Source organism: Balaenoptera borealis (genome assembly GCF_965194805.1).
Source record: "Balaenoptera borealis genome assembly, chromosome: 20".
Classification (NCBI taxonomy): domain Eukaryota; kingdom Metazoa; phylum Chordata; class Mammalia; order Artiodactyla; family Balaenopteridae; genus Balaenoptera; species Balaenoptera borealis.
This window is the reverse complement of record NC_138879.1, coordinates 13,812,662-13,837,173: the sequence shown is the minus strand read 5'-3', so window position 1 is coordinate 13,837,173 and position 24,512 is coordinate 13,812,662. Positions and strand designations below refer to the sequence as shown.

General features: G+C 38.1%; 1 protein-coding gene and 1 long non-coding RNA gene across 3 annotated transcripts in view; one reads left to right on the top strand and one right to left on the bottom strand.

Annotated features, from left to right (window-relative positions):
* Positions 1–17,579, top strand: part of LOC309619052 — a 373,591-nt gene extending 356,012 nt beyond the window's left edge. The window contains exon 2 of the long non-coding RNA XR_014238735.1: positions 17,307–17,579. This is a non-coding gene — a long non-coding RNA (uncharacterized lncRNA). The remainder of the gene's footprint in view (positions 1–17,306) is intronic.
* NOL11 (nucleolar protein 11) lies at positions 3,702–23,261 on the bottom strand. 2 transcript variants are annotated; one of them, XM_082373693.1, is made up of 18 exons: positions 23,020–23,261; positions 20,631–20,744; positions 20,453–20,509; positions 19,059–19,207; positions 17,172–17,229; positions 16,704–16,848; positions 14,419–14,607; positions 11,465–11,541; positions 10,177–10,300; positions 9,594–9,682; positions 8,682–8,756; positions 8,050–8,234; positions 7,773–7,898; positions 7,388–7,618; positions 6,861–6,939; positions 6,247–6,339; positions 4,280–4,387; positions 3,702–4,120 (listed from the first exon to the last, which is right to left on the bottom strand). In XM_082373693.1, the coding sequence occupies exons 1-18, from the start codon at positions 23,158–23,160 to the stop codon at positions 4,004–4,006; spliced, it is 2,157 nt and encodes a 718-aa protein (XP_082229819.1). In that variant the 5' UTR covers positions 23,161–23,261; the 3' UTR covers positions 3,702–4,003. The 2 variants fall into 2 exon arrangements, with proteins under 2 accessions (XP_082229819.1, XP_082229820.1); XM_082373694.1 differs by lacking the exon at positions 6,247–6,339 and having other exon boundaries at positions 23,020–23,211.
* Between the last annotated feature and the right edge of the window lie 1,251 nt (positions 23,262–24,512).

Genomic DNA, 24,512 nt, shown 5'->3' with positions numbered 1-24,512 from the left:
TCCCACTCGCCACAACTAGAGAAAGCCGGCGCACAGCAACAAAGACCCAGTGCATCCAAAAATAAATAAATAAAATAAATAAATTTATAAGAAAATAAAAAATAAAGTGAGATTTATACCAAAACAATTTTTACATTTGCAACCATAACCGTCACCAAAGTAAAAACCGATTCATGCAAAAATTACCAATGGGTTCACTGTTAGGGAAGAATAATATTCCAGATAGGATATTCACACAGTCTCAAGGATAAATAATAAATACATAGGTTACTTATGAAGTACAAAGGAAAAAAGGTACCTTTAGAGTGAGGCAATCTGGTAAATCCTACCTTAACTAAGTGATCCAATTTAGCATCACCAGTGATAGGACAACTCACAGCAATGCCTCCTGATGCTGTGCCCTCTCTGTAGTATTCTCGTCAGAAACGTTTAATCTGAATCTAATCATGTGGAAACGAGACAAATGCAAACTGAGGGACATTCTGCAAAATAACTGGCCTAGATTCTTCAGAAATGCAATTTTCTAGGGAACTGTTCTACATTAAAGGAAATTAAAGAAACATGAAAACTAATGCAATGCATGACGCTTGAATGGATTTTAGGAAGGAGGAAGTCCAATTATAACAGACATCACTGGGACAATTGTGGAAATCTGAATAAGGACTGTAATCATTCTAAATAGCACTGTATTAACATTAATTTCCTGAATTTCATAATTGCGTTGTGGTTATGTAAAATTAATGCCCTTGTTTTACAGGATTAAACTTAAGTATTTATTGGATTAAACTGAATTATGAGATTAATCTGAATGTTTGTAAATAACTCACAAATGATTCAGGAAAAAAGAAAAAATACATAGTGTAAAACTAACATGGCAAGATGTTAGGAACAGATAAATTTAGGCTAAGGATACAAGGGTATTCATCGTTTTTTCTTGCAATTATTTTAGGACTAAAATTTTTTTAAAAGAGTTGGGGCAAAAAATCCATCTTTGTTTTAAAATTCTACATGATCCAGAATGGACTCCACTATAGTTAGTCACCAAATACTTACAAATAAGGCTAAAGAGGCAAAAAGCAAACATCTACTTTTAAGTAGCAATGATAACCTGTTAGTCCACATTTCCCTCAAAAACCATCAAATTCACAGTAAGAAACCATTTCCTAGATGGAGAACTTAAGAAGTTTAAAGAACAATTCTTGGGAATTCCCTGGTAGTCCAGTGGTTAGGACTCAGTGCTTTCACTGCCAGGGCCGGGGCTCGATCCCTTGTCAGAGAACTAAGATCCTACAAGCCATGAGGTGTGGCAAAGAAAAAAAAAGAATTCTTTTATTATTATATAGATGTAGTATATATAATCAGAAACAAATCTGAGTTATAATTAAGTTATAAAAAATAAATGTCTAGAGGCAGAAGATACACTGCCTATATGTGGTGAACATAGAGGATTTACTTGCCAGAAAAAGTAACTGTTGCAAACCCTCAGAATTATTGCTCTATAATTGGACAGATAAGATCTACTATTCAGTAATTTTATTCAATAACCATTACTGAACACTGATTATGTGCCAGTGGTCCTGTACTTAGTGTGCATAAGGGTAAGACAAAGTCCTTGCCTTGAAGAACTCAGCCTATAAGAGTCTCTCATCAATTATAATTTAATTTAAAAAAATCCTCTATATGTCCTTATAAAATCCTTATTTAATTTCTAAATTTAGTCTAATTTAGTCTGTAGGTAACCTAGAGATCATTTGCAACTAGTATTTAAAAGCAATTACACTTTTCTACTTAGTTTAAAAATCAATAATTTGCTTCCATAATATTTACAGGCCAAATTATTAAACTTTAAAATAAAGACTTTATTAGGAGCCTATACAGAAGTTCTTTCCAAATAGACAAAAGTTTGAGGGAACAGGGAATCTTCCTCTGGCCTCTCCTCAGTCAAAGGCCTCTGCTTGTTTGAACCCTGACCAGGCCAGTTTCACTGCAGAAGCTGTCTTCAAGTACAATTAAATCAGGAGTCATGAAGAGCATATTGTCAATCTATGAATTTCGTTTGCTTGTTTTCTCTGGCTGAAAGAATTCGTCAGTCAATCTGAGATTTGTCTCTTATTATGGGTTCTTATAAATTAAATCATAAATAACTCAGAATCTAAAAACTGTGACAATCCTGAATAATCTTAACCCCCGTAAAAGGATCTGTAAATCATAAAGGATGTGCTAAGGTTCAAAGTTTTTTTTGGTTTGGTTTGTTGTTAATTAATTAATTTATTTATTTTTGGCTGCGCTGGGTCTTCACTGCTGCACACGGGCTTTCTCTAGTTGCGGCAAGCGGGGGGCTACTCTTCGTTGTGGTGTGCGGGCTTCTCATTGCGGTGGCTTCTCTTGTTGCAGAGCACGGGCTCTAGGTGCAGGGGCTTCAGTAGCTGTGGCACGTGGCCTCAGTAGTTGTGACTCGCGGGCCCTAGAGCACAGGCTCAGTAGTTGTGGCACACGGGCTTAGCTGCTCCGTGGCATGTGGGATCTTCCTGGACCAGGGCTCGAACCTGTGTCCCCTGCTTTGGCAGGCGGATTCTAAACCACTGCACCACCAAGGAAGCCCCATGAAGTTCAAAGTTTTAAGAAAAGCTTAGGAACCCACAATTTTATGTCTGGGTGCCTGTAAGTAATTCTTAAATGGTTCACAGAAAAGATAAAAAGAGGATAAACATAGTGGAGACTTGTATTTTTCATTTCTGCTGAGAAGTACTGTATCACTTAGTTTAAATTGTCTGAGCAAAAGGTCCCACTTAAAGTGAGCATAACTATTAATATATGCTGCTATCTTTGGTGTTTCTTTTCTCTCAGATTAAAGAGAGATTAAGAATGACTAAGGAATTAACACAACATTGTAAATCAACTATACTTCAATAAAATAAATTAAAAAAAATGACAAGGGAGAACCTGTTTGTTAACTGCAATAGTTGTAACTAAAGTTTACAGAGTGCCTGACCTAAATGAAGCCTTTCTCTAACGCACGTTAAGTTGAGCCATCAGGATTCTGTATAACATGGGCTCTAGAACCACACTTGAACTTATACTATGTGCTAGAATTTACAGGAATTTAAAATATATATATATTGCAACCTTTCACGTTAAAAGAGGTTTCAAAATGATCTACTCAACAGAGACTTTCATAGCTCATAAATGTTTCAAGTCACTCTTGGGAAACTTAGTTCATCACCTGAAAAAGTGATTTCACTTTTAACAAAAATAAATTTGAGTTTATTTTTAAGAAACAAAAGCATCCATTTCTTCTACATAAAGCCTTTCGTTTGTCCTAAACCCGAGTTAAAACAGGAAATTCTATGGTCAATCAACCTATAATACTATTTTCAGAAGAGACTTTTTTTTTTACTATCTAGGAATATATTTCTATAACTGAATTTAGCATCCTAATCACAGAGGTAATCTGAGGGATGATGTTCAAGCCCTGGGTATGTAAGAAGGTAGTGCAAGGAGGTAAAGAACGGGAGACGATGGCAGGAGATAAGCACATTGGTGTACAAGGCCCCTTCCCACCCTGCCTGTGGAAATGCCCTCTTCTGTCCCCCATGAACACAGATGAGCTGGGACAGCTTCTGACTCTGATAAAACCATGTTTTTCCTAGAATCACTGTTTCTTCAATGGTGGTTTTTTATTAAAAGAAGAACTATTCAAATGGATGGTAAGAAATTCAACTTTTATCAATACACAAATAAGTTTACTTAAAAACACCTCCGTTACATATTTTTAAAAGTTTCAGAATCTCTCCCCACCAGTGTCCATAAGCTAGAATAGGTTCACGTGAAACCTGCAGTCCGGCCTAGGAGAATCAATAAGTGATGGTCTAGGTACTTGCTCAGACATTTCTCTTGTCACCGAAGAGACAGTCACAAACAAAACACATCTCTTGCCTGGTTGAGTAGGAAGAATCCACATAAAAGAGCTTCATAAAACGTCTATGAAGGAGAACTGGTAATATCAGAAGAGTTCCAGCACTTCAATTGAATATAATTCTCTATTAGTCTTTTCTCGATTTAATTTCTGTAGCTCACGAAAACTTACTTCAATCTTGTTGAGCTCAGAACAAATGCTTATCTAAAGAAAAAAGTTCCAAAATAACTTTTACCATAACTTGTACATTTGAATAAATCCTCCACAATTACTTAGGGCTATTCCAAGAAAAATTTTAATAAATTATAATTTTGGTGCTTCTTGGTTACAAACAGAATTCAGTATGTATCAATAATTACATACCTGGGATTTCACAAACTTGTAAAGACTTAACAGTAGCCTTTTTGCTTCTGGTAGCATTACCACAACAGTAAAATTAGCATCTAGAAGTAGACATATCCAATCCATAATCTGAAGATAAACAGGAAAAGGAGCTAAGATTTTAAATTTAATTTTAGGTTAATTCATTTTACAAAGTCCATAATAATATCAAACAGTTATAAGAAAAAATAAGTCTTCTTTACAGAAGTCTGAACGTTTTAGAGATGAAGGAGTTTCTAAGCAATCTAAAAAGCCTCTTTTCTGCTTTTATACTTGTCATTTTACAAGCATAATTGGATCTTTTCCATCAGATTAATCAGTAAAAAGAAAGTCACAGTGATATTTAATCCAAGGGAGAGCTAGCACTTTTTATTTTAAAATTCTTGATAACTACTAGCAGCTACAAAAAAAAGAACCCACTCATCTCCTATTCTGAAATATACACTATGACCCAAGAATAAGGTGTCCTGTATTATAGATAAGCTACCAAGAACTAAAATAAAGTTATTACTATACATTTATTAAAGTATCCTATGTAGTCTACACCTTCAAATGGTGTTGTTAACATGTAAATATCACTGTCATGAAAAAGCATTAAGGAAACCAATTATCCATTTGCAGGAAGAGGGGAAAGCTGATCCCTATGTAACTCTCTACACCAAAATAAACTTTATATGTATCAAAGAGTTAGACAAAGAAAAGGAAAAGAAAGGTACTAGGGAAAGGTACAGGGCGGCTATTTTTACACTCTTAGAGTGGGAAGGGCCTTAAGCATGGCATACCCAAAAAGAAGCCATAAAGGAAAAGCTTAACAATTCTGACAGCATGAAAATTAAAAACTCATCTATGGCAAAAATTACACTAAAGCAAGTAAAAAAGAGTGATAGGAAAAAAGTATTTGTAATACACTTCATAGAAACAGACTAATTTCTCTTAATATACAAAGAATAATTTATAAGGCAAAATGAAAAAGACAGGAAATGCAATAGAAAAATTGGACAAAGAACCTGATTAGGCAGTACACAAAAAGGAATATAAATTGGCAAGAAATGATGGTCCACCTTTCTTATTATCAAAGAAATGCAAATTAAAATAAAACACTTATTTGTTACCTACTTGACCAGCAGAGAGTAAGGTCTCAGATCTTGGTGGCCACAGTACCTCTTGTCACAACCCTTTGGAAAGGTAGCCTGGCATTTTCGAAACTAAAAATGCATGCACCCTTTATCCAGTAATTTCACTAATGGGAATTTACCCAACAGGTGTTCTCTCATAATATGCAAGAATATTTGTATAAAGATGCTCACTGAAAGTTTGTTTACAATAGCAAAAAACTGTAAGTAATTTAAATGCCAATCAATAGGGGACTAACAAATTAAGATTTTCTATAAAATCAAATAGTATGCAGTGGTTAAAAAGAATGTGGCAGATGTATATAGCCTGATTCAGAAAATGTGTAAAATGTAGCTAGCAATGAGTGAAAAAAAACAAGCTGCAGAATAGCATGCACATGATCTAATTTGCATTAGAAAGACAAGAGAAAGATAAGTTAAGGTACAGAAAGCAAATTTCTAGACATAAATGCAACTCTTAGTATTGGTTATCTCTAAGAGGGACTTGGGATTATTAGGTTACTAGGAGGACACTTATTATCCCTCTCTCCCAACGAAGCTGAGGAAATTCTTGAAAAGGGTCACAATAAAGAATCAGGAATTTAAGATGAATTTAAGTTCCTTAGTATAGCATTATGGCTCTAAAAAAGCCATCTACCAAATTGAGTGACCCACTCCAGTGGTTTGTGTACTTGGTGAGGGAGGAGGGTCGTAGGAACCACGAGACAGGGAGAAATCAGTTCCTGGATTCCAGATTCTGATACTATATACATAAAACCTTTTTTTTTTTTAACATATTTTTCCCAGCATCAGATCAAAATAAAAAGATTACCTCACCTGGTTCAGGGTTGGAGGGTGTATTCCAGGAAGAGTCATAGTAGCATTTTCACTACACTTCAGATAAAGGAAATACAAATACTGGAGAAATAGCTAGGTGGGGCGGAGAAAAGAACAATCACTTTGATAGAAAAATTTTCTCTATGTAAAGCTAACAAAGAGACTGGAGAGAATTTTAAGAGGCTGCTGAATTTAACTGTACATCAAACAAATATGCTAGACATCAGGGGACACAAAAATGAATGAAATGCACTCCCTGCCATCAAAGAAGAGTTCATTTGGTTTGGGAGGGGTGGGTGAGGAGCTTATTTTGTTTGTAAATAATAAGTAGAGAAGACAGAATCCTTCTCCGGGCAATTCTTTTCAGTTCCTACTCGTTTCTAACTTAGATGGATGAACCCGGCCTTCGGGTTTGGCACCAGGAACACGTCAAGCTCTGCCTCCCCCAGGTCACTCTAGTCTCCCAAGCACGATTTTTCACCCTGAGGGCTGGGAAACCTCTTACTCAGATGAAAGAACTTTATAACCTTTCGAATGCCCTAGAAGCTGGGTAGAGTTAAGGAGCAACACTTAACCCAGAAATAAAACCCTGTAGGGTTCGTAAGAACACTCACAGTGATGTGTTGTGCTGGGATGTCCTTCAAATGAGGCAGAAGAAACGTCTCGCTATATGCTGAATGAAGAACTGCGTTTCTACTCGGGAATAAAGGAAAATCTCATTTCAACCAATAAAGGCTTTTCTACTGAAATAATGAGTAATTCCCTTCCCCAGTAACATTTTTCTAAATTTATACAAAAGTTCTACTTTTCTAGAAGAGTGCTATCACTGAACATTGTCCTCGTCACTAGAGATCATCTGGAATACTTTGCTATTATAGATAATTGGTGTTTATTCAGTATACTGAATTTTAGAAGGGATAGAGCTTCTATCTTAGTACAGCTTCTTAAATAAGAAGGTTTAAGTAAGTTGTTTGAACACAGCATTGAATGTAATCCATTTTCAAGCAGAAACTGAAAAAAATTGAAAGAAAGAAAAGGAAAAAACCACCTTAAATTATCTAATTACCCCTTAGTTTTTGCTTGGCATTTGACTGCATCCCTGGGAAAGAGACAATACAAGGGAAGCTGTTCCAAAGGATACAGTAGCGCTGCTCTTTTCCCTGTAACAGGGCAGGAAGCGCTCTCCTCCGCTGCAGCCTGAGGCTCCTCAGTCAGCTCCTGAGCACAGTTCTCACAGTTATCTTCTTCAGGACTGAAACCATTTTGAAGAATTTCAGTTTGTTCTTCTATTTCCCCATCTTGTATAATAGCAGTATAGTCAGAAACTGACTCCATATTGATATCTGTTTCTTGAAGACTGTCATCACCAATGCTATCATGTTAATTGAAAGCAGGAAATAATTCTTATCAGTAGTTGAACTTACTGGAAAATTTTTCATTTTCTAAGCCTTCAAAGTTTTAGAAATAAAATAAAACAATAGATTAAAAACGCAGTGAAAGAAAAGGAGCATCAGCTCCTAACTTACCTCAAGAAAATTTTTAAGCAAGCGCAGGTGACTGACTCAGGGATGTCAGGGAACTGCTGTAGGCAGAGCTGTAGGATCTGCACATCTGTCTTTTCTAAGGCAAACTCCATTAAGCCAGGGCACAAGCTAAGACCAAAAACATGAATCATTTTTATATATTAAGAAACTCTCAATTGCAAATAATTCATAAGGCTTTTTCAGAGTATGAAAATCAAAACTGCAAAAAACAAGGTCAAAAGAGTTATGCGTATAAAGTTTGGTGTACAGAAACATTTACCTGTAAGAAAGCACACGCGTTTGGATAAGCTGCATCAGACAGTTCCGAGGATAAAATGATGGTTCTGCTTTACATCTTCCCAGAAGTCCTATTACTACGTCCCCAATAATAGTATGAAAGTCAGGGGTCCGCTTAACAGCCAAAAATTTACGTAATTCTACTTCAATATGTTTTTCTGAATCTTTCTGAAAGGGCAGAAGTAAAGAGTTCAGTGTGGTACATTAATAAACGTTGCTCTGCACTTAAAAGTTCCTAGCTTAACATCATCTTAAATCACTAATAGCATTCATGCATTCCTGTGAAACTGGAGTTGATACTACAATTTACTGCACAAAGACAAAATACAAAGAAAAAAAAACTCAAGGATTTAGAAATCAAAATTTCTAAGAAGCTAAATTGCAAACATTCAATGCAAAGGTGAATGAGATATGAGGCCACCACCATCACACTGATCTCACAAAATGCTTAGCGAGAGTCAAATAAGCCAAAGCATCACTCTGACAACCTCAATATACTATACAAATGTTAGCCATAGCTCTAAAAATGATCACAAGAGGAAGACAATAAAAAGTACATAGGATTTCTTTTAACCATGAGTTGACTTTTCGTATTTCTAATATTTTAAAATTTACCTGTACGGCTGCTAAGAGTTGTGTGGATGGTGGAACCTCCGGCTGTACACTCGCTTCAATTTTCCTTCTCCTTAACTGGAATTCAGTAAATTGATTAGGATCTCAAAACAACACAAAAGATGCAATAGACATTTAGAAGAATATAAAATATCCCAAAGAGACTGGCACACTTTTGCTCTAATCACAAACTTTTTTTTTTTTTAATTTATTTATTTTTGGCTGCATTGGGTCTTTGTTGCTGCGCGCGGGCTTTCTCTAGTTGTGGCGAGTGGGGGCTACTCTTCATTGCGGTGCACGGGCTTCTCATTGTGGTGGCTTCTCTTGTTGCGGAGCACGAGCTCTAGACGTGTGGGCTTCAGTAGTTGTGGCATGCGGGCTCAGTAGCTGTGGCTCGCGGGCTCTAGAGCACAGGCTCAGTAGTTGTGGCGCAGGGGTTTAGTTGCTCCAGGGCATGTGGGAACCAGACCAGGACTCGAACCCGTGTCCCCTGCATTGGCAGGCGGGGATTCTTAACCACTGCGCCACCAGGAAAGTCCATTCACAAGCTTTTTTAGGGTTTGGTTTTCTTATAGTGAAAAGTGGGTCTATTTCAACTTCTAACTTAAATATCTTTAAGGTTTTCAGGTTTTCATTTTTTAATAAATAAAATCTCTATACTCAGGAAGGTATTATTACTAATTGCAAACTGGTCCATTTTTACACCTGGGTCTTACACACATGCCCATAAAAACTACTAGATGACATGTGTCACTTTCGGATAAGGGCTGTCAGGTTACTAGGTTCAAGCTTCAAATCACCCCAACATTAAGAGCAAGTTTTAAGAGTTGTACAAATATGAATTATTAAAATAATTCAGCCTTTTCTGTTTTTTAACATCCGTAGTAACATTTCTATTTCAACTACCAAACTTACGATTCTCTTTGACTGCTCTGAGTTCTGAGATCCAAGTCCATATCCCTGTGATGTTTCCCAGTTTACAAAATGAGTCATGGCATGAATGTCTAAGAAAACACAAAACACACAATTTCTGGAATTTTCTGACCTATTGGTATTTACCCAGCCAATCAATCAAACAAAGAACAATAAAACAACCACCACTCATGCACAATTCAAGAGCGGCTTTAAAGTCCATTTCATTCTACCAATAACCTCAGATCAGTAAATCATAATATCTTAAAAGGCTATGTGCCCAACAGATGAGGCCACTGGTAAACCAAGGAGGGAAAAAGCATTACTGATTTTGTCTGCAGGACTTTCCCGTTGCCCCTAAAGTCAGAACACTGGTGTTCAAAACGCAGCGTAGCTCTTTAACCTGCAGCAGTGTCTGCAGTGTGGACTGTTCCCAAGGTAGCTTCCTGGACCAATAAAATCTGAACGAACACTGGCAAATTTCAACATTAAGAACAGGTTATGCAAACCGATAGCTGTGAAAATCTACATATCAAACTAGAAGTTTATAAAATGGTTTTTAGTAATAAAACATTTAAGTTCCTACCTGGATCTTGACTATGCTTGAGTTTTCCAAGAGCACCTGCTAATGATGACACCTCACACTTGTATGGGATTACAGTTAGAAATTTTCCATGTAGCATAAACAAATTTTCCCCATGATACCAGAGCTACAAAAAAGTTATCAAAAATGTAAGCAACCCTTTTTCTCTTCTAAGATCTGATTCAACAAAGCCATATAACTTATAACAATAACTTGTGGTGGAAGTAATCTTAATATAACAGAAAGAATAAGGTGAAGTTAAGCAACTTTCCAGAATAGTCCCATATGTTCAATTTATTAATTGAGGTAGGTTTACAAAGCTCTTATTTTTGCCCATGTCTGAATAAAGTGTAATTTAAAGATAATTTCTTTTGACTCATAAAAATTTGATCAACACATATATTTAAAATAAATGAATTGTTTAAAATATTGTAAGTATTACACATCTATTAACGTGATACTCACAAAGGCTATTGTAACACAGGCAAACTGTTTTGATGTACGAAATGAAAAAAGCAGAATTTAACACTGTTTCTATCTCATGATCTCAATTATAAAATTGTAAAACTGAGACAGGTATATGAACAAAAAGCTCAAAGGAACATGGAAATCAAAAGTGAAGTTTGTTAGAGCAGTGGAATTGTGAACGGCTAATTTTGTGAAAATTACTTGTTTAAATATAAATTAGAATTCTATGCTAAGAAACATAGTCTCCTTATCGTCTAATTACAATGATCAAAAACATCCTATATCTTGATGTATTTATATCTTATATTCACTAAACAACCAGTACTTACTGAGTACCTTTGTTAAGCACTGAAGATACGATGGAGAACAAAAAAGACAAGGTCCCTTGCCTCAGAAAGTTTATAGTCTGGTCACCTTAAATTTTAATTCTTTAAGTATTCTTATGTAATTCCATGATAACATTTAACATATAACCTAAAAGACTAATTTATTAGGCAAAGTAACAGCCCTTGGATATAGTTCAAAATACAAAAGTAAAAAGATCAAACCAAAGTGAGATTAAAAAGTTTTATTAACTAGCTAACTGTTCTCTCCTGATCTAAAATTAGCTTATAATTTAGTCTTTTGAAAGTGACAAACATAAGGAAACTATAAAAACAATAACCAAATTAAATATAATCTTGCAGGTAGAAAATATTTCTTAATTTATTTTAATCAAAACTGACAAAATATTTAGATCCGAAGAGGCCTCTTCCCTGACAGTCTATTTGTCAGACACAAAAACAAGTACATTTGAAAAACACCCCAAAGTGCAAAAACTTACTTGACCGCTGGTCCCTTGTGGTAACTCTTTTGAAGCCTGTAGTGTTTGAAATTTTGTATTCCATATGGAGAGGCATTCTGTAAAATAAGACATACAAATTCAGAAGTTGGGACTTCCCTGGAGGTCCACTGGTTAAGACCTCCACGCTTCTACTGCAGAGGGTGCGGGTCTGATCCCTGGTCGGGGAACTAAAGATCCCACATGCCTCGTGGTGCGGCCAAAAAATTAAAAAAAAAAAAAAGTCCAAGTTCAGAAGCCAGCCAAATATAAATATATGGTGCTGGGGGTGCGGAGAAGGGAGGGAGGGAGGAGGGAAGTCATAGTTAAACACATAGGTCTTGCTTTATTAAGAATAAAAATGAGTAATGAAGACAGAAATTCACAGAAGAAGTGGACACATGTGCAGGCAGGAGGCATATGGGAATCTGTGTACCTTCCCCTTGATTTTGCTGTGAACCTTAAACTTCTCTAAAAAAATAAGGCATTTTAAAAAAAAAATTAATGAATTTTCTATTGAAGTACAGTTGTTGCACAATATTACATAAATTACAGTTGTACAATATAGTGATTCACAATTTATAGTTATTATAAAATACTGGCTTACTCCCCATGTTGTACACATATTCTTGTAGCTTATTTTATACATAATAGTTTGTACCTCTTACTCCCTCCCCTACCCCTATCTTGCCCCTCCTCCCTTCCCTCTCCCCACTGGTAACTACTAGTTTGTCCTCTGTATCTTTGAGTCTGCTTCTTCTGTTTTATTCACTAGTTTGTTGTACTTTTTAGATTCCACACATAAGTGATGTCATACAGTATTTGTCTTTCTCTGTCTGACTTATTTCATTCACTTAGCATGTCCTCCAAGTTCATCCATGTTGCCGTAATGGCAAAATTTCATTCTTTTTAATGGCTGAGTAGTAGTCCATTATATATATATGTATACACACACACACACACACAAATATATATACACACATACATATATACACACCCACACCACTTCTTTACCCACTCATCTGTTGATGGACACTTAGGATGCTTTCCTATCTTGGCAATTGTAAATAATGCTGCTATGAACACTGGGGTCCAGGTATCTTTCTGAATTAGTTTTTGTTTTTTCAGATATATACCCAGGAGTGAAACTGCTGGGTCATATGGTAGTCCTACTTTTAGTTTTTTGAGAAACCTCCACACTGCTTTCCACAGTGGCTGCACCAATTTACATTCCCACCAACAGAGTACGAGGCTTCCCTTTCCTCCACATCCTCGCCGACACCTATTATTTGTGTTCTTTTTGTTGACAGCCACTCTGACAGGTGTGAGGTGGTATCTCATTGTGGTTTTGGTTTGCATTCCCCTGATGATTAGCGATGTTGAACATCTCTTCATGTGTGTGTTGGCCATCTGCATTTCCTCTTTGGAAAAATGTCTATTCAGTTCTTCTGCCCATTTTTCAATTGGGTTGTTTGTTTTTTTGACTTTTGAGTTGTATGAGCTGTTTATATATGTTGGATATTAATCCCTTATCAGTCATATCATTTGCAAATATTTTCTCCCATTCAGTAGGTTGTCTGTTCGATTTGTCGATGTTTCTTTTGCTGTGCAAAAGCTTTTAAAATTTAATTAGGCCCCATTTGTTTATTTTTGTTTTTATTTCCTTTGTGTTAGCAGACAGATGCAAAAAACTATTGCTGTGATTTATGTCAGAATGTTCTGCCTATATTTTCCTCTTAAAAAAATAAAGTCAATACAGATGCTGCTATGGAAGGCTCTCTGTATCTCAGGTGAGTGGATAAATTAAGGTGTACAACAGAGGATACGGTATGCTACCATTTGTGTAAAAAGAGGAAGAAAAATAACTAGTAGTATTTGCATATATTAAAAAAAACTCTGGAAAGAGACATGGGAAACTTTACTGAGGTTAGTGAATTTTTGGGGGGTTAAAGCAGGAACTAGAGAGGGAGCATGGGGGTTGAGAGAGGAGAAGCACAGCTTGGTAAAGTGGTTAAAAGCCAGGACTTAAGAGTGGTAAGATATATGGCGTAAGAGTCAACCTGCTTGGGTTGAACCCTAGTTCCACTACTTAGTTACCTAACATCTCAGTTTCTCATTTGTAAAATAAGGGTGATAATAACTGGACTTCCTCTCATAGGGTTGTTGGAGGATTAAATGACACAAATAATGAAATAATACAAGTAAAACACCTGGCACAGGACAGTATGCTGTAAGTGGTAGCTCCTATCTTAAAAAGAAACAAAACAAAATACACAAGGATGGCCATATCAAGTTTGTAGTCAATAGGGAGCCTGGCCTGAATAAAGCAGAGAGTTCTTGCTTTGAAACTGGGAGAAGAGACTGAAAAACGTGGACAGGGTCTAGACTGTGGCGAGAGTTGAATGCTAAACCATAGATTTGGAGTTTTATCGTGTAGGCTGGGAGACCCCAATCTTGCACTGGCCAGGTACAACTGTGTCCTTCATGACAGACTACAATTGTGTGTGTGGAGGGGTGTTTGGGGGTGAGGAGGTGAGGTGATGATGAAAATCCTGCTCTGAAGTCACAGAGACAAAAGGCACATTAGTAGTCCCCAAATTTCAAGCTGTCCAAGACTAATGAATTTCTATTCTGCTAAAATGTCACCAAGGTATGAATTCAATACTCTACTGCAAGTCTTAACAATGTTTCCAATGCCTACAGGCTGGCACAGATAGCTGCAGTTTTTATTTAAGACACTGGTGACAAGCAAGGTTAGTGAGTGATATAGGAAATGTTTTAGAGAAACTGATCAAGGCAAGATGAAATCAAAGACCTATTCAAGAATTAGGAAGCTACAGTGAAAAAGAGAATGAATTAGGGTGGTAATAAATAAATGAAAAAGAAAGAGGAGACTTAAAAGTACACTTTGATGGAAAAAATCCAAAGGACTTCTTAACTGATTGGATTTTAGTTACCCTTAGAAGCTGATAGTGGTGGTCCCAGGACTGCTACGTGATCTTGGTCCAGGATGGTGAGTGCAACACCACTTCGAGCACTGCCAGACACCACGGACTTGAGCAACAGTGATTGAACTACCCTCTGATTTTTTTCTGGGTCACTTGGATGTATTGGTATCAAGGTTTCATATACACATCCATCAGAGCCTGTTGGAAACAAGTATTTATTGTTCATTATTGGATAAATGATAGTTCTATATCTGTTACAGTTAAATGTACTAAGTTGTTTATAAGATTTTACCAATTTGATAGAGAATCCAACCAGAAAAATAAACAAATGTAATAATCACATGACTCTATGCTTTCCCATAAAGAATATACTACAGGGGCTTCCCTGGTGGCACAGTGGTTGAGAATCTGCCTGCCAATGCAGGGGACACGGGTTCGAGCCCTGGTCCGGGAAGATCCCACATGCTGCGGAGCAACTAGGCCCGTGAGCCACAACTACTGAGCCTGCACGTCTGGAGCCTGTGCTCCACAACCAGAGAGGCCGCGATAGTGAGAGGCCCGCGCACCGCGATGAAGAGTGGCCCCCACTTGCCGCAACTAGAGAAAGCCCTCGCACAGAAACGAAGACCCAACGCAGCCAAAAATAAATTAATTAATTAATTAAAAAAAAAAAAAAAAGAATATACTACAAACCTAAAGTTGAGGGAGGAGAAATATTAATAAAAATCTCAGTAAGAAATGTCATGATAGCCATGAAATAAGAATTGTAAATATCTGTAATAACTTAAAATATGAGGGGACTGCCAGGAGTACAGACAATTCAGTCAGTAAAAGGCTGTATCTCTTATTAGAAATTAATTAGCATTCTGGTCTAAATATTACATTTCTTGTTACTCCAGCACCCTAAAACCCTATTAAATCGCTGCGTTTTGTAAGTCAATTGTATTTTTGGCAATTTCATGTGGTTCTAGCTATGTTACATGAAGATTTTATGACCCTTTGGTTCACATTCCCTTACTTCAATGTTCAAAAGCTAAAACACAACTCACAAACTTCTGTGTAACAATAAATATGTCCTCTAGGTTAAACTTTAAGAAAACCAGTCCCTCTTAAGCAAAGGTATTAAGCGGATTCCAAGGACACTCTAGACATGATAAACGAAGGGAGCCTTTTTCTTAACAGCCACTGCAAACGTTTGCACATTGAAAAACTTCACAAAGATTTTAAACTGTGATAACATGAAAATGTTTCCTAAATACTGCTCTGTTTCGTCCTCCCTTAACCTTCCCAAAACAACTTCAAAAGAAGCCATAACAGGCTGGGGGGAGAAGACCGCAAAGGCATTTTTCCCCCTAGATGCATAAGACTGGGATTAAACCTTAGAGCATTAGGTAGAGGTAAACTCCAAAGCATTAAAAAAAAAAATCTGGGCCTTCCCTGGTGGCGCAGTGGTTACGAATCCGCCTGCCAACGCAGGGGACACGGGTTCGAACCCTGGTCCAGGAAGATCCCACATGCCGCAGAGCAACTAAGCCCGTGTGCCACAACTACTGAGCCTGCGCTCTAGAGCCCGTGAGCCACAACTACTGAGCCCACGTGCCACAACTACTGAAGCCCGTGCACCCTAGAGCCCATGCTCCACAATAAGAGAAGCCACCGCAATGAGAAGCCTGCGCACCGCAACGAAGAGTAGCCCCCGCTCACCGCAACTAGAGAAAGCCCGTGCGCAGCAATGAAAACCCAACACAGCCAAAAATAAAACAAAATAAAAAATAAAATAAAATAAATTAAATAAAATAAAAAAAAAAAACACCTTCTAAAAAAAAAAAAAAATCTGTAAAATGGTGGCTAGTAGAGTCCAAGACTGCTCTGTTAGTGTCCTTTTACCCACCTGTCTCTGTCACTGTTCAAAGAATGGCACACTATAGGTTGGAAAAGAGGAATGGGGAGTTCATGCAGTACCAACCTTAGGTATTTCACGGTTCACTAATTATAATATCAAAAAACCTGGACTTATCATAATAAAGAGTGATTTTTCCTTTTTTATTGGTATTATATTATTTATTGCTTATGATAAAATTTTAAGACATAAAATTTACCTGCAGAGAATTACTGACCTAATGCATGACTAGACATGGCAAAATGCAAAAAGTGAAGGCATAAATGCTTGTAAGGAAGCATGGAAAGGGAAATACTACAACAGAAAACTGTAAAAACTGAAGACTCGAACTTAAAACACTATCCTGTAATACCCCTTTATTTATAAACTTTGAAAGTTTAAAAAAAATACTTACTTAATGACATCAGAGAGATGAATTTCCGATACACAGATGCACTAAAACTCTGTGTAGCTGATTTTTCTTCTTGTCTAAGTAAAAGTGTGTATTTGCTTAGGATACGTGAGTTAAACTTTTGTACATAAGCAAAGTAATTTCCATGCTGGGAAAAAAAAAAAGGTTATTTTACTTTAAAAGTATTCCCATTTCCACCAACTATATTTAAATGTTGAGACCAGTTGTTGGCCCACTGTAATTACTTTAATGAGTGCTTAAAAACCTCTTGTCCAATTAAATTTAAAAAGTTATAAAAAATATTTCTTTAATTCAGGCATAGAAATAATTATTACTAATAGATTTTTCAGTATTTTAAAAATATATAAAAATTTTCTGAAAGAAATACCAAAGTCCAATTTTAGTTTTAAAAATCATACAGATGACGCTGAAATGCCACAAAATGAGCCAGGAATTAAAGGTATCACTTACTTTTTCAGTAATAAAAATCAGCACAGGATGCCTAAATACCATAAAAAACTTTGTCCACCTAAAAAAGAAAAAGAAAAATTATAAAATGCAAAATCACCAGTTGAGAGAAACACATCATCAATCTAAATTTAAGAGATTATCTTTTATAGCTACTTTATTTATTTATTTATTTATTTATTTTTTTTTTTTGGCTGTGTTGGGTCTTCGGTTCGTGCGAGGGCTTTCTCTAGTTGCGGCAAGCGGGGGCCACTCTTCATCGCGGTGCGCGGGCCTTTCACTATCGCGGCCCCTCCCGTTGCGGGGCACAGGCTCCAGACGCGCAGGCTCAGTAGTTGTGGCTCACGGGCCCAGCTGCTCCGTGGCATGTGGGATCTTACCAGACCAGGGCTCGAACCCGTGTCCCCTGCATTAGCAGGCAGATTCTCAACCACTGCGCCACCAGGGAAGCCCTATCTTTTATTAAATATTTTTTAGAGCCAGAGAGGTAGCAGAGAACACTTAATTCAGTGTTTCAAAATATCTACCACGGGGACCTAGAAGGCATTCCTCTGTCAAATGCATCTCTGGATTAAATGCAAGTTGCTGAGCTTCCCAGAACTTTAAAGACAATAACGTGAACTATAAAGTACCAAGGGTGTGTCAGACAAGATGCGGTGTTCCCCAAACTTAATTGACCCACCCCTCTTTTTTTCAGAGTCATTTTGGGGCCTCGTGTTCTCAGGAAAACATTAGCATCTCACCTGCCTTCTTCAAGTGACAGCGGGAACTGAGGCATAGGGAGGGTAAGGGGCCTGTAACCAAGGCTGCACAGCCATTTTCTGGCAAAGTGGGGATTAGAACCCAGATTCTCTACCTATATCCTTTTGCATAAAGATTTCCTCCAAACACAGTTGCTCACACTTCAGAGGCATTCACTGAGTCTAAGATATAACTGGTCACCGTCCACATTGTTCAGTTGACTACGTACAAGTCTTTGCTTGGACCTTTAAAGATTTAGTTTGCATCAGGTGGGCCTGGAGGGGCAGCAAGTTAACCAAACAGGAAATGGGATGAAAGAATAGGGATTGGATAGATGTAAAACTGTGACATTTCCTTCTATCATTTGTGCGAGTCATTTCCCAAGTTTTATTCCAGAATCTGGGAAAGCAGAGGTCTCAAAGCACTATCCTGATTCCACTAACAACAAGCTGCACATTTCTTCAGGCGAAAGGGTTCTGACCTTGGCAGTCAGGGCTATATGACAGAACATTCTGGTCTTGTGGGATTACTCACTTAATTTTCAAATAACTTACTATTCAGTTCTGTTATTAGGACAGGACTCATTTGGCCCCAGTTTCCTCAATCACTTATCACGCCAGAGGCTTTTGAGGGATGTTATTTTGGCTACTGTCTTACAGACGGTTTTCAATCAGCTTACTTTTATCATGTTTATAATCAAAATACTTTTGAACAAGGCAAAGAATATTATAAAAAACACAGAGTGCATTTTCTTTTTGGTTAAAAATTACAAGCATTAGGGACTTCCCTGGTGGCGCAGTGGTTGAGAATCCGCCTGCCAGTGCAGGGAACACAGGTTCGATCCCTGGTCTGGGAAGATCCCACATGCCACGGAGCAACTAAGCTCCTGCGCCACAACTATTGAGCCTGTGCTCTAGAGCCCGTGAGCCACAACTACTGAGCCCACATGCTGCAACTACTGAAGCCCACGCGCCTAGAGCCCGTGCTCTGCAGCAAGAGAAGCCACTGCAATGAGAAGCCCGCGCACTGCAATGAAGAGTAGCCCCCGCTCGCCGCAATTAGAGAAAGCCCGTGCGCAGCAACACAGACCCAACACAGCCAAAATAAATAAATAAATTAAAAAAAAAAATTACAAGTATTAGAACTTACTTAATCACTTCTTCATCAGAGATAACAGTTTCAATCTTCTGCTGGGGCTCTGCAAGCAAGGCCTCTAAACCACGAACGGCACCTTCCTTGAACAGCACCAAGGGTTCTGTCCCCTGTATCGAATGTACCCTATATACCTCAGCGGACAACTAGAAGAACATAAAAACATTTAAATTTTTATTCTAAAGGAACTGCCACCTAATAGAATCAGGACATTTACAGAAGGCTTATCTTTAAGGGACTGATTTGCTTTCATTTTTATTCAATTTTGTTTTATAATTATGTATGGTTCCAAAGTTAAATCTAAACATAAAATACAAAGTTAAATCTAACACAAAATACATTCAGAAGTCTAACTTTTGATCCTATTCTCTATCCTCTCCCCTGCTCACCCCCATAAGTAATCACTTTTATTCATTTTTGGTTTATCTTTCCACTGTAAATACTGGAGGTTAGGCTATAACCTGGGTCTCTCAAAACTGGAGGTGAGGAGAGGTACAAACAAAGGCACTAATGCAGAGTTATAAGCAGTTCTGGTATTAGAAAAAGAAAGATGCCATATATAAATACATGGGCCACACACACATATTTATATATGGGTGTGTGTGTGTATGTGTGTATGTGTGTATATATAGCCTGCAAGCCCACGAAAAGAAGTTAACACCATATGTAGGATTAAAAAAACAAAAAAAAACCCCATTGTGTAAAATTCAGGATCGTGTTACTTCAGGGTGAACAAAATGACTGGAGCCAGTGGGCAGCACAGGTAGCTGGCTAGAGGTTTCAAGGGTCCGGGTGACAACGGCGGTTGTATGTGAATCAGCTCTGTTGTGAACCACTTCTAAAATATGCCAATTGTATTTAGAGTTAGACATTTAGAACCATAAAGAACTTTCAAGATTAACCTAGTTAGAGATCTTCATTTTATAAGAAAAAGTTAATTAACATACTTTAGGTCATTAGGAGAAAAGGCACAGTTAGTTAGTCATGGTTCTTTTTCACTGCAGTATGTGCCACTTTTAAAATGTATAATTCCTGAAACTTGCAGGGTCTGTTCTACCTATTTTAAGAAAGGGAACAATGAAGTTCATTTGCTCTTGCAAGGGACACACCACAAACATTTAAACTCATGGAAATAACTATAAATGTATCATTCATGAATTATTTAAGTCCTCAACCTCATATGAAAATAACATCATGTAACATTTTCTAACATATTAACTCATAAATTGAGACATTTTACCAAGATATACTGTACGATAGCTAGAATGAAAAACTGGTTATAACCTTTATGTCATGTTCACAGACACTTTAAGATAAATAACTGCTACATTACAAATTATTCCGTCTCACCAATAAACTAAATAAATATGTTGGAAAATCCAAAGACTTACTGTCGCTTTAAATACTTTATCCAGGTTTACATCTTCATTATTCCATATTCTCAAGACCTGAAATAAAAACATACAACTTAAAAAAGCATTCCAATTTCGATTTACATACAACATGAATAGTTAATAAATCAAAATTTGATTTGTTTTGTATATATTATATAAAAGTTTTAGAACTCACCTTATTATCATGTACAACAATATACTCTCCAGTCTGAAAGTTGCACACAGCTGGACACGTTATAATTTGACCTTGTTTCACTGACCAGCTCCCCAAGGGTTTCTGATCAGAAACCTAATGAAATGAACATACAATATTCAAAAAGTCAGTCTCAGACATTAAAGCAATTAAATTTACATTCGAAAGAAATCATTAAAACGATAGTATTTAACAAATCTCCTAAATTAAAAAAATAGCTAGTCACAAAAAGACAAATACTATGTGGATTCCACTTAAGACAGAAAGTAGAATGGTGGTTGCCTGGGGTTGAGGAAATTGGGAGTTATTATTTAATGAGTACAGAGTTTCAGTTTTGCCAGATGAAAAGAGTTCTGGAGATGGATGGTGGTGATGACTGCACAACAATGTGAATATATGTACTTAATACCCTGAACTGTACACTTATATAGTCATTAAGATAGTAAATTTTGTTATGTGTACTTTACTACAATTAAAAAAAAAAACTTTAAAAGAATAGTTAAAATGAAAATATAAGTTCCTAAAATGAAAAAAAGTAAATTAATATCGGCACTTTGATAATGAACAATATTAGTATATTTAAAAAATTGATGCAGTTGTGCCCTTGAACAGGGGCATGAGAAATAGAGTAAGGATAGCTGGAATCATGCCAATTCTAATCAGCCACTCTACTCCTATGCAGGAACTGCAAAAAGTCCACTTGACAGCCAGCTAAAAACCAATGGTGTCTTCAGAAGCATCAAAACAAGCAAACAGGATAGTACTGTTGGCAACCTGTTCCCCAAACTTCAAAGGAGACAGCTAGCTTTTTTTTTTTAATTGAAGTATAGTTGCTGCACAATATTATATGTTACAGGTGTACCATCTAGTGATTCAGTTTTAAAGGTTATATACTGCACTTATAGTTATTATAAAATGTTGGCTATATTCCCCCTGTTGTACAATATATCCTTGTAGCTTATTTTATACATAACTGTTTATACCTCTTACTCCCCTATCCCTATTTTGTCCCTCCCCCCTTCCCTGGCACCACTGGTAACCACTAGCTTGTTCTCTATATCTGTGAGTCTGCTTCTTTTTTGTTATAATCACTACTTTGTTGTAGTTTTTAGATTCCATACATAAGTGCTATCACAGTATTTGTCTTTCTCTGACTCACTTCACTTAGCATAATGCCCTCCAAGTCCATCCATGTTGCTGCAAACGGCAAAATTTCATTATTTTTTTAAAGGCTGAGTAGTATTCCATTGCACATATATACACCACATCTTTATCCATTCATCTATTGATGGACGCTTAGGTTGCTTTCATATCTTGGAATGGAAGATAATAAATAATAATAAATAATGCTGCTATGAACACTGGGTGCATGTATCTTTTCGAATCAGTGTTTTTGTTTTTTGGGTTTTTTTGGGATATATACCCAGGAGTGAAACTGCTGGGTCATATGGTTGTTCTATTTTTAGTTTTTTGAGAAATCACCATACTGTCTTCCATAGTGACTGCACCACTTTACATTCCCACCAACAGGGTACAAGGCTTCTCTTTTCTCCACGTCCTCACAAACATTTATTTTTTTGTGTTCTTTTTGATGACAGCCATTCTGACAGGTGTGAGGTGATATCTCATTGTGGTTTTGGTTTTCATTTCCCTGATGATTACCGATGTTGAGATACCCAACTTCTTAAAGACACAGAAAACTGTTCAGCAGCTCACATAAAAAGAATTACTTTCTACGGAACCACTAAAAGCAAAGTTTAGAAAATGTGCTGAAGCAGTCCTTAGGCTAAATGGGGGCGGGGTGTGTAGACTTCAAGGGACGCAAATCCAGGATTCACAGGGTGAACCACAGCTGGCAACAGGTCACTCGGAATCAAGATGCCTACTAAGCTGCCAAGAAAGCAAAAAGCCAAAACAAAACACCGACAAAACTTTCCCCCCTAATGAGTGGGTAAGAAGTGTACGGACACAAGGCTAAAGCACTGTTCTGGCAGTGACATCTTCTCCCACCCAACCAATCTCCGTTCAACCCTTCTGCGGGCAGCTGGGCTGACAGAGACCCCAGAAGGGGATCTTAGCAAGGATATCTCCGGGAGATAATGAAGCGAAAAGCACAGGTTTCCTTTCCTTTCCGAATGTAGCCCACGTGCACTTAGACGCTCTGCCGCCTGCAACTCGGAAATATGCCTCTCCGGGAGAACAACCGAGTCAGATTCTAGACCTCATTCAGCGTCCCGAAAAGGCCACAGCGGCTCTCCGCTAAGCCCGCTGCAAGATCTCTTTCCAAAGTTGTGAGAAACCTGAGGTTCCGGCTCCGAACTCAGAAAGGGGCGAGACAGCAGCGGGGGCGCTCCGATCCTATCGCTCTCACCTTATAGAGGATGACGGTCCTGCCGCTGTCCGTCACTAGAAACTGGTCTGTTTTGTCGCTCTGCTCCACTCCAAGGGGTCCGTCAGGCCCGGAACCCAGCGGTACCGCAGTCAACGTGAACCCTTCCTCCAAGGCTGCCATTTTGGTCCAACTTGCGGAAGGCCGCGCGTCCGTCCCGGCAGGCTTCGCGCTTTCTCTCGTGAGAACTAGATTAGTTCTCGCCGACTGGATTAGTCGCTCGCTAACTGAGATACCTGCTCGCGGAGCCTGCGACCTCTGGCGGGTGGAGATCGCTAGCGGCGCTGCGGACGCCGCGGGGTAGGCGGGGCCTGGAGTTTGCGTCTAGACTCCGCCTCCCAGGCCACGCCACCGAGTCCCGGTGTACTGCTCTAGACGGGAAAGAATGGGCGGGCGGGGGAGATCTTACCTGTTAGGTACTGCATCCGCTGCCCCTTATTCAGCTACGGACTTGAGAGGCTGAAGGATGAGCGTGGCAAGTGGCCGAATATAAACAAACTAGATTTTTTTAGTTGAAGCGAACTCTCTAGGAATTACTAACACGGCTTCATAGAACAGTGTCCCAAAGGAAAAATATTTCTCTCTTCAGATTAACTCTTCATAACGTGCTGTACCTAACTGAAATGCCTAATACCCCCTGCTTCTCAGAACCCGCCACAAAGGTCTGGTCTCTGCGGCCTTTTGGGCCTCCCAGCTTGTCTGTCCCCCTTGGCTCTCTGAGCACCCGCGGGGAAGTCTCTCCAGCTTACAGGAAATTCAAACTTGTCTGATGAAGCAGGTGACGTTCAAGATCCCTCTGGGCAATTTTTGGCAAGACCATTTCTGGGAGAGATTTTTAAGATAAACATGACTGATTCAATCAATAATATAAAAACTCAAAAAAGATAAATTGTGCATGTTCTTAGGGCGAAAGCACGTAAATAGGCAATTAACAGATATGTACTATGTGCTACATCACAAAGCAAAATGCCTCCACATCAGTTTAGATTACGCATCCACACGGATCACCTTGTGTGTGTTTGCTCGTGGCCACAGCATTATAACACAGGAGATAGGAGATTATGCAGCTATTATGAAAGAATCAAATACCTACAGTAAATTCTTTTTTTTTGGCCTCACCATGCAGCATGTGGGATCTTAATTCCCCGACCAGGGATGGAACCTGTGCCCCCTGCAGTGGGGGCGTGGAGTCCTAAACACTGGACCGCCAGGGAATTCCCTACTGTAAATTCTTAATAAGGCTAATAGGTCTTTTTTTTTCAAAGTGCCTAAGGAGGTTGACTTTGAATTTGTGGCCCCTTTGTTATTTGGAAAAGAAGTACAGTGAGATTCAGCCTAGACATCCTGGCCTCTGTGAAACCTTTCTTTTTCTCTCAGCACAGTCTCTCTACTGAACCGTGTTTTGCACCTACTGCCCATATTTGAGATGCCGGGCTAGACACCTCCTCCTCCAGGAAGTCTTCCCTGACTGAGAC

What these genes read in the sequence shown, in the direction of transcription:
- NOL11 (XM_082373693.1), bottom strand. Translation starts at nt 23,160, where the DNA reads ATGGCAGCCTTGGAGGAAGGGTTCACGTTGACTGCGGTACCGCTGGGT. An exon ending in TTGTTGTACATGATAATAAG is followed by an intron (nt 20,510 to 20,630) that starts GTGAGTTCTAAA and finishes TTTTTATTTCAG; the next exon opens with GTCTTGAGAATATGGAATAA. An exon ending in CAAGCATAGTCAAGATCCAG is followed by an intron (nt 9,683 to 10,176) that starts GTAGGAACTTAA and finishes GTGTTTTCTTAG; the next exon opens with ACATTCATGCCATGACTCAT.